Below are 14162 nucleotides of genomic sequence, written 5' to 3' on the forward strand. Positions count from 1 at the left end.
AAATAGCAAGATGGAGTTTCAAGAGCTTGCGGAGCCTCCTCCTTGTTTAGTTCAAATTTTTTTCGATGACTGTTCTAGAGTCACTACAGCTAGATTAGTTGTTCCTTAGTTTTTCTTTTTCTTCTTCCATGTTACCGAGAAAAAGAAAAACATATGACTTTAAGCGACATTAAGTATTCCATAGTAAAAAAAAATTAAAAGTAAAATGCACAATAACAATACTTATAATTGTTGGTCTAAAAATTCGTTGAATGCTACTTGGTATGTCGAGCCACAGACGCACTGCTTATTTGGTTCACGCGTGAAATACTAAAGCTAGATGCAAACAACATCAAATAGCAGTCAATTTGCATGTTTCCAAGCCATTTGGTCTAGATACTCTAATAAATTGATACTTTATTTGGTTATATATGCATATGGAGTTGGTGGTCCTTCTATAACATATAAAAAACTTGTCATTTTATTTGGTTCATGTACAAATATTTTTGTATTGTTTCTCAATAAAAAATTTGTTGAAAATTATAGCTTCCAACTTGTAGCATGATGTGTATGCAAGTTGTCCTCTTTACCAAACAAATAAGGAAAAAGGAGTTAGAGTAATACTCAACCACGATAAGTGGCTCAATAAAATAAAAAAATACATACAACAACTCTTTAAAAGAAAAAAAAAGGAGGTTTTAGTTTTGATACTTAATAAGCTGGGTTCGATACTTTGTAACTGTGGAGAGGTCCTAGCCTTCTTCGGTCCCAATAGGTTTAGATAACCGCAAGGAGGTCCTAGCCTTCTCCGGCCCCAAAAGTTAAAATGGTAAAGTTTTGGAACTACCATGCCAAGTTGTTAGGATCTTTCTAATAATAGAACAAATGGAAAATTAATAACATATAATTCTAGTAAAATATAATGCCCTTCTTCAACTATTCGACCTTGTAGTATCCCACATCGCCCGTGAGGGCGTGGTCTTTGGGCCTTATATATCCATGCCCAGAGCTTTAACTTCAGAGAGGCCTTTTGTGGACTACGGTCCACAAGAACAAAACCGTGCGGTAGCTGGGTGGCTGCGACATAGTCCAGGCCCAGAATGCCAAAGCGGACAATATCCGAGAGGTTGGAGTCTGGGATGTGACAATTTGGTATCAGAGCCAGACTCACGGTCGTGGTGTGCCGACGAGGACGTCGGGCTCCCTAAGGGGGGTGGATTGTAGTATCCCACATCGCCCGTGAGGGCGTGGTCTTTGGGCCTTATATATCCATGCCCAGAGCTTTAACTTCAGAGAGGCCTTTTGTGGACTACGGTCCACAAGAACAAAACCGTGCGGTAGCTGGGTGGCTGCGACATAGTCCAGGCCCAGAATGCCAAAGCGGACAATATCCGAGAGGTTGGAGTCTGGGATGTGACAGACCTGCTCCTCGAAATAAGTAAATTTATTTGGTTTAAAGTAAATAGAATCCACAATACAAAAATATAGCTACTAGCACAACAATCTAAAAATATCTTTTTTTTTTAACATAAAAATAAAATGTCTCAAAGTTATTTTATCAAGATGACGAGTGCGATACTTGTGTTATCTGCATAACTGTTTTTATTCCTTGCACATTCTTTTTAGTTTTAGACAGTTGAATTTATTAATAAATTGAAGATCAAAGACATAAAATTAACAAAAATGTATGAGAGGTACCTTAAAATTGGTTTGTGAAAAACACTATCCTACTTAAATATGACTAAATATAAAATCCGACTACATTTTTTGAGATAAATATAAAAAACAGAAATCATGGAAGGAAAGAATCGAAAAAACATTTTCAGAGGTCCTAATCAAATATGCGGACACGTGGTAGCACAAAATCATTGGGGGCTCGCATCAGGTTCCACCACGTGGTGTGATGGACAGACGGCCACGCCAGCCCCGAACAATGCTCTCTGTAGTTAAGGGAGCCCGACCTTCCAGAAACTTCCGGGCACTACTGGCTTGCAGCGGCCGAGGCATCTTGGGGTCCAAAACGAGCCACGTGTCCACACAGCCACGCGGGAATCCAACGTGGCGTCCCCATTTTCCTGTATTTGATACGGCCCCATTTTTAGCAACCCAGCAAAATTAGGGCACTTCCCAAAAACGTACTCAAAAGTCCACCGAAGCTCAAAAAACTTAAAAGAAAATTCCGAAAACGAAATACGAAAAGGATTAGGAATCCGTTTCCGTTCCCTGTTTTTCGGATTTTATCGAGCGATGAATGCGGAGGGAATTACGGAGGGAGAGAAAGTGAAGATGGAAGAGGGGAAAGAGGAGGTGGTGTTCATGTGGGGATATCTTCCCGGAGCTCTGCCCCAGAGATCGCCGCTTTTGTCGCCGACGGTGGTGCGGACGGCCGACGCCGAGTACGCGTGGAAGGATGTATGCGGTGGCGGCTGCGGCTTCGCCATGGCCATATCTGGTGCTTTCTTCGAACACTGCCTTGGTTTTTTACTTTCTGATTGCAGTTTTACCCGCTGTTTGGACGCCGAGAAAATGTGGGAAAATAAAGCTTGAAATTTTATGCTTTCTGCTATTTTTTTTGCCATATAAAAACATACAGCATATTAAAGTTAGTAAATTTAGTATACAGAGTTTTTATGTCTGAAAATTGCTGCTGTACTTCATGTATCTTTTTCTATTTTCAATTCCACATTTCAAATTGGGGAAGAATTATAATTTTAGTCTACACACACACACATACACATACATACATACATATATATATATATATATATATATATATATTCTAAATTGCTCTAATCCACGGGGAGGGAATGTCAACTTGGTTGCAACAGGACGGGCACACTGTCTTGGCAAACTGGCTTTAACCCGCATTTGCCTTAATTTGAGGCAGATGATAGACTCTATTATTTTCTCCCCAATGCTGTTTTACCATATCTTTGTGTATGTTTGTCTTTGATGGTTGTGCTGCAAAGTACGTTTCTTTTTGCTCATGGTTCTTTGTTGGTATGATTTCACCCAGAGCCTGGAAAGCTTATTACATGGGGCTCAACAGATGATCTAGGCCAAAGCTATGTGACATCTGGGATGCACGGGGTACTGAAGCGATACACGACACTTGGTTCGTTCATTGGTTTATTTTGTTAATTTGTTGGTGGAATTAATTGACATTGTTCTCGATTTTGCTTGTTAAGGAAAACCCGGAGCCTTTTCCTCTTCCGAATGATGCTTGTATAGTACAGGCGGCTGCGGGTTGGGCCCATTGTGTTGCAGTCACAGGTAATGCTGATTACTGCATTTTTCTCAAGGAGTAGATTTTTATTCAACGTCCTTTTCTGACAAATAATTTCTTCTGAAGATGCCAAGGGGGTTTGGAATTAAGCGCATGAAACTAGACCGACTGAAACAATTAGTTGGTAACTAATTGAATTGTGGAAACAATTTCAGTTTCCATGTTCCTTCGTTATTAAGCTATTATGAGTATTGAGGCAGTCAATAAATTTTGGTTTTTAATGCAGATAATGGAGGAGTTTACACATGGGGATGGAAAGAGTGTGTTCCATCCGGGAAGGTCTTTGGGGAGCAATCTATGGGTCCAGACGGTGTAAAGGATGCCTATGAAAGGCAGAATTCTTTTATGACTGAGCAAGGTAATTCATGTTTGGCCTCTTTTCTTGACAATGAGAAAAGCTTGTTTTTCGTTCATTGCTGACTTATTTATGTTTATAATATAGTTAGCCCTCGCTCTCAAGGCTCACGATCCACTGCTGCAGCAGTTTCTGCTAGCGAAGAAAGTACAAAGCGAAGAAAATTGTCGTCAGCAAAACAAGCGGCTGAAAGTTCATCATCTGGTGATGAACCTCCGTCAGCATTGCCATGTCTTGTGGCATTGAACCCGGGAGTTAGAATAGCCAGTGTTGCTGCTGGAGGGCGCCATAGTCTGGCATTATCTGGTAATTTTACCCTGTTCTGATTTTTACCTGTATGCGATGCATAGTCTCTTTGCATTGTGGTCATGAAATAAGGTGTGGAATGAAGTATCAGAGTTAGAAATTAGAATATTTATAATATCAAGCAAGACATAAGGTATCCTAACTTCCCAAAACTTCAGATATAGGACAAGTGTGGGGATGGGGCTATGGAGGTGAAGGGCAGCTTGGTCTGGGCTCCCGCATACGTATGGTGTCCTCTCCTCATCCTGTACCTTGCATTGAGTCCTCTTATGGAAAAGATAGATCTGCAGCACTGTCTCGAGGAACCATGGGTTCAGACGGATTTGGTGTTAGGGTTCCTGGAAATTATGTGAAGGGGATTGCCTGTGGAGGGCGACATAGTGTAGTAATCACAGGTACAAATTTTAAGTTCTTTCTCCAATTATTTATAAGCATGGGCACCCGAGCTGGATAGTACTGTTACTGCCAACGTCTTTAATTAATCTTAGATACTCAATTGGTATTTCTTGCCGTTAATATGTTATATGTAAGAGATATTTGATTAAATACTGAAGAATCAGTCACTAGATTAGGTGAATGATCAATCATTGGAATCATGGGAGCCATTTTCAAAACTTCATAGTTATAGCTGTTTATAAGTGGGGAATTAGAATTGACTTATCACAGGAATGGCATTACTGTGGTTAGTGTATCATGTGGTACAACTGAGATGTTAAATGATTTTAGCACTTTAGCTTTTATGTTTTATTTTACTTGTATGTTTGTGATTTCTTTCTTGCATTTCAGATGCTGGAGCAGTACTTGCTTTTGGTTGGGGGCTGTATGGACAGGTGAGTTTTCTGCAGTATTGCACTCTTTGCCTCGCACTTTTGCTTCTTCAAGAAACCATAAGTGCTGTCTGCGTTAATTTTATTTCATCCGTATGCACAACATATTACTTCATAGTGAAAAATCATTGATCATAGTGCTTTTGGCTTGTTGGTGGTAAAACTGCTATTGATGACCAATATAAAAATCCATTATCTATAGTATTACTGGATTAGTACCTAAACAAGATGTTACCGGTGTACCAACCAGGCTGGAATGTCTAATTTTTAATTGTTGTATCCATCCATAATTCCATACAAAACAACTAGCAGGTGTTCCCCAAATCTTAACCATTCTACGGTATCATTATGTAGGTATAGGAATGATGGAGAAAAAGCACTGTAGGTGCTCAAGATGAGGTTCACTCAAATGGATTAATCTATTCTATTCCTTCCCAACATTACCAATATTGCACTGTTGCTGACCATTTTGGCTTATTAAAATAAGGCATAAAACTGATTTCCTTGTCATTTTTGTTTTTTCAAGTGTGGGCAAGGAAGCACAGATGACGAGTTAAGCCCGATTTGTGTATCTTCGTTACTGGGTATCCGGATAGAGGGTGTCGCGGCAGGACTGTGGCACACTGTCTGCATTTCAGCAGATGGCGATGTTTATGCATTTGGTGGGAATCAGTTTGGACAGCTGGGAACCGGAGCTGATCAAGCTGAGGTAACTATGAAGTTTACCTACATCTATCCTTTGTTTGGCTATAGACTTTGACATCCTCACTAATTGAGAAGTCATAAAGTTACTAGAATATGATATGGTTGCTTTGATTCATAGGTTTGTCATTCAGGCAATGACGCAACGGGATGATAACCCTTAATTTTTCCCTTACTCGGCCATAAAATGTTAATAGTATATAGGTAGGGTTACTAGGGTAACATAAATTAAATAATCGATAATATTTACGTGGCTACTTTTGCAGTATTTTCAAATCATCATTGCCAATATTCATTGAATGTTGCTTTCAGAGAAACTGTTGAACTGAATTTTCTTGAATTGTGGACCAGACGATACCAAGACTTTTGGATGCTTCAATTCTGGAAAATGAGAATGCAAAGATTGTTTCCTGTGGGGCGCGTCATAGTGCCATAATCACGGGTATGCTACCGTCTACTTTTACAAGCTCCCTAACTCTTTTATGATAAGCGACTTTATCTTTCTTTAAGCTAACTAGTCTTTCCTTTAAGCTAAAGAAGAGATGGTATCCAATCTTAATGTGGTTAAGCAAATATGATTACCTCGATTATATTTGGTTACATGTGGTCGTCTGCGTTGGTCCAGAGAACAGGAAGTGATTTATGGAGAAAGAAACACGGAAATTTGGTCAGCTCATAAGAGCCTTCACAAGTCCTTAGAAAATTCCAAATATTGTGTTTAGGCTAGTAAACAAACGAAAAACAGTGAAAGTGTCTGAAGTTGTAGGTAGTATGGATAAAAGTATCTATTTAGGTGGAGATATCAGTTGCTTGGGTTTACAGAAATATCGGTTTATGTCGTAATTTTAGTTTAGAAGATGTTGAAGTTGAACTTGTGCGGATTAAAACGTAAAGAGATTCTTAATTTATTTGTGTTTCATGTAGAGGATGGGAAAGTTTTCGGCTGGGGATGGAACAAGTATGGTCAGGTATTCAGCTGTCATCAATAGTTCATGTCGATGCTATGAATGTATTTTGCGCTGCAATGTTCCCATTTCTCGTATTGCCTTGCAAGTCTCATACTGTGGTTTTCTGTTGCAAATTCCAGCTTGGCCTGGGTGATGTGATCGACCGCAACATTCCGGCTCAAGTCACGATCGACGGATGTGTGCCGAAGAATGTGGCATGCGGCTGGTGGCATACCTTACTGCTTGCTGAACCTACTTGAGTTCTCCTAGTCCAAAGGCCACGGTACAATTTTGTTAGATAGCAGTGTTCATTGAAGTTGGTAACTTATTGGTTACATGTACATACACTAGTTTGGAATGGAATTGTATGTACATATACATATGTATTTATGTATGTATAATGTATATGCATGTGCCTCATTCTTTCATGGCGGACGTCTTCCACGTCTGATACGGTTAGGATATCGTAATATGTATCAAATTCGACGATGTACAACTAAGGTTGTGTATAATTGGAAGTGGCTGTGATGTAACCAAACGCCTGGAAATGTTATGTAATTGTTCTGTATTGTCTTAGGAAACTGGCAGCTATGTGGGGAATGCTATGGAAATTTCCTTGATTCATCTGTGTAATGCGATGTCTGCTGCAAAATTGCAAATCAAACGTTCTATTTTTTTTTTTTTTTTATATTCTCGAAGTACATTTTCTAAGAGAGAGATTTACATGCATCTAGAACACTAGTAATTGTATTCTAAACTATCATGCAATATTATGTGTTTTAACTCGCACACTTGACATTGCTTTATTAATTCGGAACAGGCCTTCAATGAAAGAAGTCGCGGACGAGCTTGAGTGCATTGCAAGCGTTGCCGCAGCAAAGGGTTGTCGATGTCTATTTTTTGTTCGAGTTACCTGTCCTATTTGGATATTGCACGGTTGTGTGTTTGTTTAGCAGATGCATTGTATGTTAAGAGATTATATTCACACACTCTAATTTATTTCTCCCACACCTTTTTAATTTTTTAATATTTTCTACACACCACTAACACTTGATAAAAAAAAATTCAAAAATTAAAAAGGTGTGGAACAAGTAATTTAGGGTATGTGAATATAATCTTTATTACCAGAGTTCTGCTTGTACAACTTGAGGTGAAGGTTTTGCTTGTTGAAATATGAGTTTTTTTTTTTTGGTTTTTGTTCTTGAGATTAAGGTTAAGGGGCGTGCCTTAAAGAATTTTTTTGGAAGTATTGGATACGCCAATGGGCATACCCAAAAGGAGGAGAAAGTATGTTATTCGCTTACGTCTACAACACTCGTGATCCATATGTACACAAAGCACGTGGTGAGTATTATACCATTGAGATTCTGTTTGGATTTCTGTGTTCGGAACCTAAGGATTAAGAAATCCTGACTACTCATTCAAATCTTGCGACTCCCTTTAGCCCACCTTACACAAATCAAAAGCCCAAACCTTTGTCTCCCTTCAACAGCTCGAATCGCCAGGTCTTTGGGCGCCAGACACAGAGATTCTCTAATCCAAAGCATATTCTCTCTAGAAAGAAGCTCAATTATGAGTGGCAGGGGAATTATGTAGTTGGGCTTTTTGGGTGGACTTATGGGCTTGAAGAAAGATTAGCACTAATGCCTTCATGGTCAAAGGGTTTTTGCTTGTTTTCTTTTTTATTCTGAAAGATGGCATTATCAATCATTGGTTTAGTTTCTAATGAGCGATTAGCTCGAGCAGAGCTGTTAATTGGTTGCAATCAACTCTTTCAAATGATTTCTTTGGCTGGTCTTCTGTTTTGAATCTTTTGATTCTTTCTTAAGTAGGTAATGAGTAGAAGTGAGACCTAAAAATAGGCTTTGAACGGACCAACTACCTGGACACTATAAACACGTTTAGACCGCTTTTAACACACTTTGAGTTGTGCCTGAAACAAAAGGCAATAGAACAATCAGATCTTATAACTAATTCACTCATATTATAATATAGGTGGACGATTATTTTATATTTTAGCGTGATTATTAATAACACGCGTTAGTAGTGAACTGGTCATGCTATGAGACAGCGTTCTAAGACCACATTATAATTTCTCCATGATAAGAACGCATATTCCATTGTTTTGGTTAAAGAAAGAATATAAGGATTACATTAATTTGTTAATCTTCTTGTTTTACCCTTGAATTTTTTCTATCCTGATTATTTCTGGCTTATACTAAAAATGGTAGCTAGATTAAGAAAGTTGGTGATGATATGAAGTAAAGCCTAAAGATTTTGAATAGTCAAATAAGACCAAATTCACAAATTATTTTTGCTTTTTCGAGAAGACAGATGAGTTGGGCTGACTTGTCCTTTACTATTTTAACTGGCATTGCACTTCTTGATTGTATTAAGGAAAGATGACATGCTCCTTAAGGCTTCATTAGTAATGGTGGGTATGAAATATCGAACACTTGATTTCGGGTGCAGTTCGTTAAGTCGTCCTTTACTTTTAATTACTTAAGTTGCAGTTTGCTCGGAAAAGTTGATGACTTGCCATTTGACTCAAGTCATATCTTTTTTTTAAAGATATTGTTGGAACCAAAGTTCTGCACCACCATGGATGGTAGGGAGTGTGAGAATATACGACCATAGACAAGAATAAACAACCGTGATTAACGTAAGGTACTGGTGTGGTACCAAGCCAAAGGCTTTTTAATAGTCAAGTTAGTATAAAGATCTTAGAACTCCTTTTATGATTGTGAATACTTGCAGCGCAAACCATTCCATGGATGGTGGGAATATCCAAGAATATAAGCAACCAATGCGAACCCTAGTTGGACCAGGTTTCCATGTCTTGTGAAACATGTATGGTCTATCTCAGCAAGGTCTGCAGGGGTAGTAATCCAATGGTAGTAAAAGATGACACTTGTCAAAAGATAGAGAAGGTTTTTAGAAGGTAGTTAGAGTTAGTTACATTGTGACTTAAGCAGTAAGATTTGTGCAAGGTAGTATATAACCTTGAGGCTGTAAGATTGTATGACATATAGAAAAAATACCAGTTGAAGAATATTCATTCTCTCTCTCTCTCTCTCTCTTCTTTGAACAATACTGTGAATTTCTTTTGGCGTCTGGTTTCTATGCATGCCAACTGTTTGACAAAAGTTTGCAATTACCATTCTGCTACAAGTTTTCAATTTTCTTGCAGCAATGGTTTCTGCCTCTCAACTACAAATTGTTCAATCTCCCATTACCTCTCTCATTTCCATTGTTTCAACATCTGTCACAGTCAAGCTTGATGAGACAAACTACTTGGTTTGGCATTTTCAGATGCAGCTTCTGCTCTAAGGGCATGGAATCATGGGGTTTGTGGATGGTTCCACACCTTGTCCTACTCGATTCACATGAATTACACCTAGTGGATTCGAGGTAGATTCTAACGAAATTGGTTCTTCCACAGAATCTGGTGGCTACAAGATTTGGAAGATGCATGATCAAGCCTTGATGTAGCTAATTACTGCAACCCTTTCATCACCTGCAATTTCTTGTGCCATCAGGAGTACTAGTGCTCAAGATCTTTGGACACGGCTCAAGGAGCAATTTTCAATTGTTACAAGAACAAGTATCTTCCAAATGAAATTAGAATTGCAGAATATCATAAAGGTTAATGATTTCATTTCTCTTTACTTACAAAGAATCAAGGAGACTAAAGATTATCTTTCTGCGGCTGGGGTTAAATTTGATGATGATGATATTGTAATCCTTACTCTTAGTGGTTTGTTTGGTTTAACAACACTAAAAGGTTAAGGGTTCTATTTCTAACTTGAGGTCGGCCACAAGGCCAATTACTTAGAAGTGGAGCATAACCATATATATGCATGCATGACGTGCTATTTTGTCAAGGGGATCCAACACCAAAAGATCAACGAATTGTTTAGGTTGTTTGGATGAAGACGGCAATTTGGAACATGCTGACGTTGACCAACATAAGTAAGCCTTAGTTTTGGTGCAAGACAACTACGTTTCCTTAATTGTATGATTCAGGTGCATAAATAAACGCTCGTATTTGCTTCAGTTACAAATCTCTTGTTATGATGTAATCAATGTAAAGCTCCATTATAATTTCTCCATGATAAAAATGTATATTCCATTGTTTTTTGGGTTTTTTTATTTTTTTATTTTATATATAAATATTTTAATATTTATTTAATATTTAATTAATTAATTTTTTTTAAATATTCAATTACTTTTTTAATAAAAAGTGGGTCCCGCCTCAAGCCACGTTAGCATTTAACGGAAGAATTGACAGACAGCTGATGAAAGGTATGACATTTTAACAAATTCGAAGATAAGACATGACATTGAAACTTTTTAAAGACTAGGTATGAAACCGTTAATGACCCAATAGTTGAGATAGTTTTATGTAATTTACCCTTTTAGTTTAGAAGATGTAGAAGTTGAACTTGTGTGGATTAAAACCGAAAGAGATTCTTAATTTCTTTGTGTTTCATGTAAAGGATGGGAAAGTTTTCGGCTAGGGATGGAACAAGTATTGTTTGGGTTAATATTTGAACATTGGACTTAGATGAAGGAAAGCCCAAGGGTGCCAAATTAAAAGAGATTTTCCTGAAGTCCATCATCAAGCCCAAAAGCAAATTGAGGCATTCTCAGCCAAGATACAAGTCACGTGCTTACCATTGAAGTGACAAGTGATGGAGACTAATCTACTACCAGCTCAAAGAACACTTTTCAATGGTATTACAAGTAAAAGTTGATGACTCACTACCCTCCAAGTGCTTTCGGGCAAGAACAAAGTTACAACAGTCGGGCTAATCTGCCTATAAAATGAGGAAGAGGCCCCAGAGGTAAAGACACTCAACCAATCAACACAAACATACAAACTCTGCTCTCAAGCCAAATTTGCATCCAAAAGCTGTAATCAGCCCAAATCCCAGATCTTTTAGTGACAAGCTATCTCTTGTCCAATTTAAAGCTCTGCTATTTCTCTCAGTGGCGTAGTATCGATTCCCTCGTGTAAACTTGTTTACCATCCATCCCTTTTTAGCATGTAAACCCTGTAATTACAAAGAGAAGTGACTGCAAGAAGTTCAACCTTGCCATACAAGGTGAAATCTTACCCGAAGCTCTTTGTTTGTTTTCTAAAGTTGTAGATCTATTACTTAATGCATTCTCCAGTACGTATTCAAGTCATATCCACCTGTTTTCCTATTTTAAGAGTTCCATTTGCATTTGGATCTGGTTAGTTTAATGGATATGTTATCATTAAAATCAATCAAAAACCAAGTAAATGGCTTAAAGGGCTCTGGACTCCCTTCATTTAAACATACAAGACTATGAACTAAAAGTCCTTGTTTACAAGGCAAGAAAAAGAACTTAATGTGGATTTAACCCATCCACGACAATCCTTTGATAACAAGAAGTCTGAGTAACTTGGGACGCAAGTAATCGACTAAAAACACTCTTGTTCTACATCTGCTATACTGAGATAGCAGTGGCACGCGTAGCACTCAGTTAGTTTTGATTGTGAGTCTCAAGGCCTACACCTAAGGCCCCACAAATGCACCTTTCAGAACTAACTTTGTCCTCTTCTTATAGCACATCAACAAGCAAGAGCCCGACTACACATCCAAAGTGCCAATCCCTAGGGAAGCTGTGCTGAGGTCCGAGGATCCTTCTCCAGAGAAATCTTCGCCCGAACAAGTATGGTCAGGTATTCAGCCGTCATCAATAGTTCATGTCGATGCTATGAATGTAGTTTGCTCTGCAATGTTCCTATTTTTCGTATTGCCTTGCAAGTCTAATACTGTGGTTTTCTGTTGCAAATTCCAGCTTGGCCTGGGTGATGTGATCGACCGCAAGATTCCGGCTCAAGTCACGATTGACGGATGTGTGCCGAAAAATGTGGCATGCGGCTGGTGGCTTACCTTACTGCTTGCTGAACCTACTTGAGTTCTCCTAGTCCAAAGGCCACGGTACAATTTTGTTAGATAGCAGTGTTCATTGAAGTTGGTTACTTATTGGTTACATGTACATACACTAGTTTGGAATGGAATTGTATATACGTATACATATGTATTTATGTATGTATATGCATGTACCCCATTCTTTCATGGCGGACGTCTTCCATGTCTTATACGGTTAGGATATCGTAATACGTATCAATTCGACGATGTACAACTAACTTTGTGTATAATTGGAAGTGGCTGTGATGTAACCAAACGCCTGGAAATGTTATGTAATTGTTCTGTATTGTCTTAGGAAACATGCAGCTATGTGGGGAATGCTATGGAAATTTCGTTGATTCATCTGTGTAATGCGATGTCTGGTGCAAAATTGCAAATCAGCGTTCTATGTTTTTTTATACTCTCAAAGTTCATTTTCTAGGAGAGAGACTTACATGCAACTAGAACACTGGTTACGGTATTCTAAACTATCATGCAATTTTATGTGTTTTAACTCGCTCACATGACATTGCTTTATTAATTCGGAACAAACCTTCAATGAAAGAAGTCGCAGAGGAGATTGAGTACATTGCAAGCATTGCCACAGCAAAGGGTTATTGATGTCTAATTTTTGTTCCAGTTACCTGTCCTATTTGGATATTGCACGGTTGTGTTTTTGTTTAGCAGATGCATATGTATGTTATATATTACCAGAGTTCTGCTTGTACAGCTTGAGGTGGAGGTTTTGCTTGCTGAAATATGAGTTTTTTTGTTTTTTTTTTTTTTGTTTTTGAGTTCATTGGTTTAGGATTTAGGGTTTAGGGACGTGCCTTAAAGAAATTTTTTGGAAGTATTGGATATGCCAATGGGCATACCCAAAAAGATGAGAAAGTATGTTATTCGCTTGTGTCTACGACACTCGTGATCCATGTGTACACAAAGCACGTGATGATTATTATGTCATCGAGATTCTCTCTGAATCTCTGAGTCCGGAGCCTAAGGATTATGAGATATGAACTACTCATTCAAATTTGGCGACTCCTATTAACCCACCTTACACAAACCAATAGCCCAAACCTTTGTCTTCCTTCAACAGTCTAAATCTCCTAGTCTTTGGGCGCCAGACACAGAGATTCTCTAATCCAAAGCATATTCTCTCTAGAAAGAAGCTCCATTATATGGGTGGGCATGGGAATTATGTAGTTGGGCTTTTTGGGTGCACTTATGGGCTTAAAGAAATATTAGCACTAATTATGTAGATGGGCCTTCATGGTCAAAGGGTTTTTGCTTGTTTTCATTTTTATTCTGAAAGATGGCATTGATCAATCACTGGTTTAGTTTCTAATGAGCGATTAGCTCGAGCAGAGCTGTTAATTGGTTGCAATCAACTCTTTCAAATGATTTCTTTGGCTGGTCTTCAGTTTTGAATCTTTTGATTCTTTTTGTTAAAGTAGGTAATGAGTAGAAGTAAGACCTAAAAATAGGCTTTGAATGGTACAACCATCTAGACACTGTAAACACATTTAGACCGCTTTTAACACACTTTGAGTTGTGCCTGAAACAAAAGGCAATAGAACAATCAGATCTTATAACGAATTTACTCATATTATAATATAGGTGGACGATTATTTTATATTTTAGCATTTATTATTAATAACAAGCGTTAGTGATGAACTAATCGTGTTATGAGGCAGCGTTCTAAGACCACATTATAATTTATCCATGATAAGAATTCATATTCCATTGTTTTGGATAAAGAAAGAATATAATGATTAAATTAATTTGTTAATCTTCTTGTTTTACCCTCGAAATTTT

The 14162-nt window shown here is 38.1% G+C and overlaps 1 protein-coding gene across 2 annotated transcripts; it reads left to right on the forward strand.

Annotated features, from left to right (window-relative positions):
- The first annotated feature begins 2123 nt into the window (after window positions 1-2123).
- LOC137735358 (ultraviolet-B receptor UVR8-like) lies at window positions 2124-7574 on the forward strand. Of its 2 annotated transcripts, XM_068474779.1 has the most exons (12): window positions 2124-2431; window positions 2996-3069; window positions 3168-3252; window positions 3492-3623; window positions 3708-3926; window positions 4085-4321; window positions 4713-4756; window positions 5280-5462; window positions 5807-5897; window positions 6380-6423; window positions 6543-6685; window positions 7223-7574. In XM_068474779.1, the coding sequence occupies exons 1-11, from the start codon at window positions 2227-2229 to the stop codon at window positions 6660-6662; spliced, it is 1434 nt and encodes a 477-aa protein (XP_068330880.1). In that variant the 5' UTR covers window positions 2124-2226; the 3' UTR covers window positions 6663-6685; window positions 7223-7574. The 2 variants fall into 2 exon arrangements, with proteins under 2 accessions (XP_068330880.1, XP_068330881.1); XM_068474780.1 differs by lacking the exon at window positions 7223-7574 and having other exon boundaries at window positions 6543-7020.
- The last annotated feature ends 6588 nt before the right edge of the window (window positions 7575-14162 follow it).

This window comes from Pyrus communis, chromosome 5, assembly GCF_963583255.1.
Source record: "Pyrus communis chromosome 5, drPyrComm1.1, whole genome shotgun sequence".
Classification (NCBI taxonomy): Eukaryota; Viridiplantae; Streptophyta; class Magnoliopsida; order Rosales; family Rosaceae; genus Pyrus; species Pyrus communis.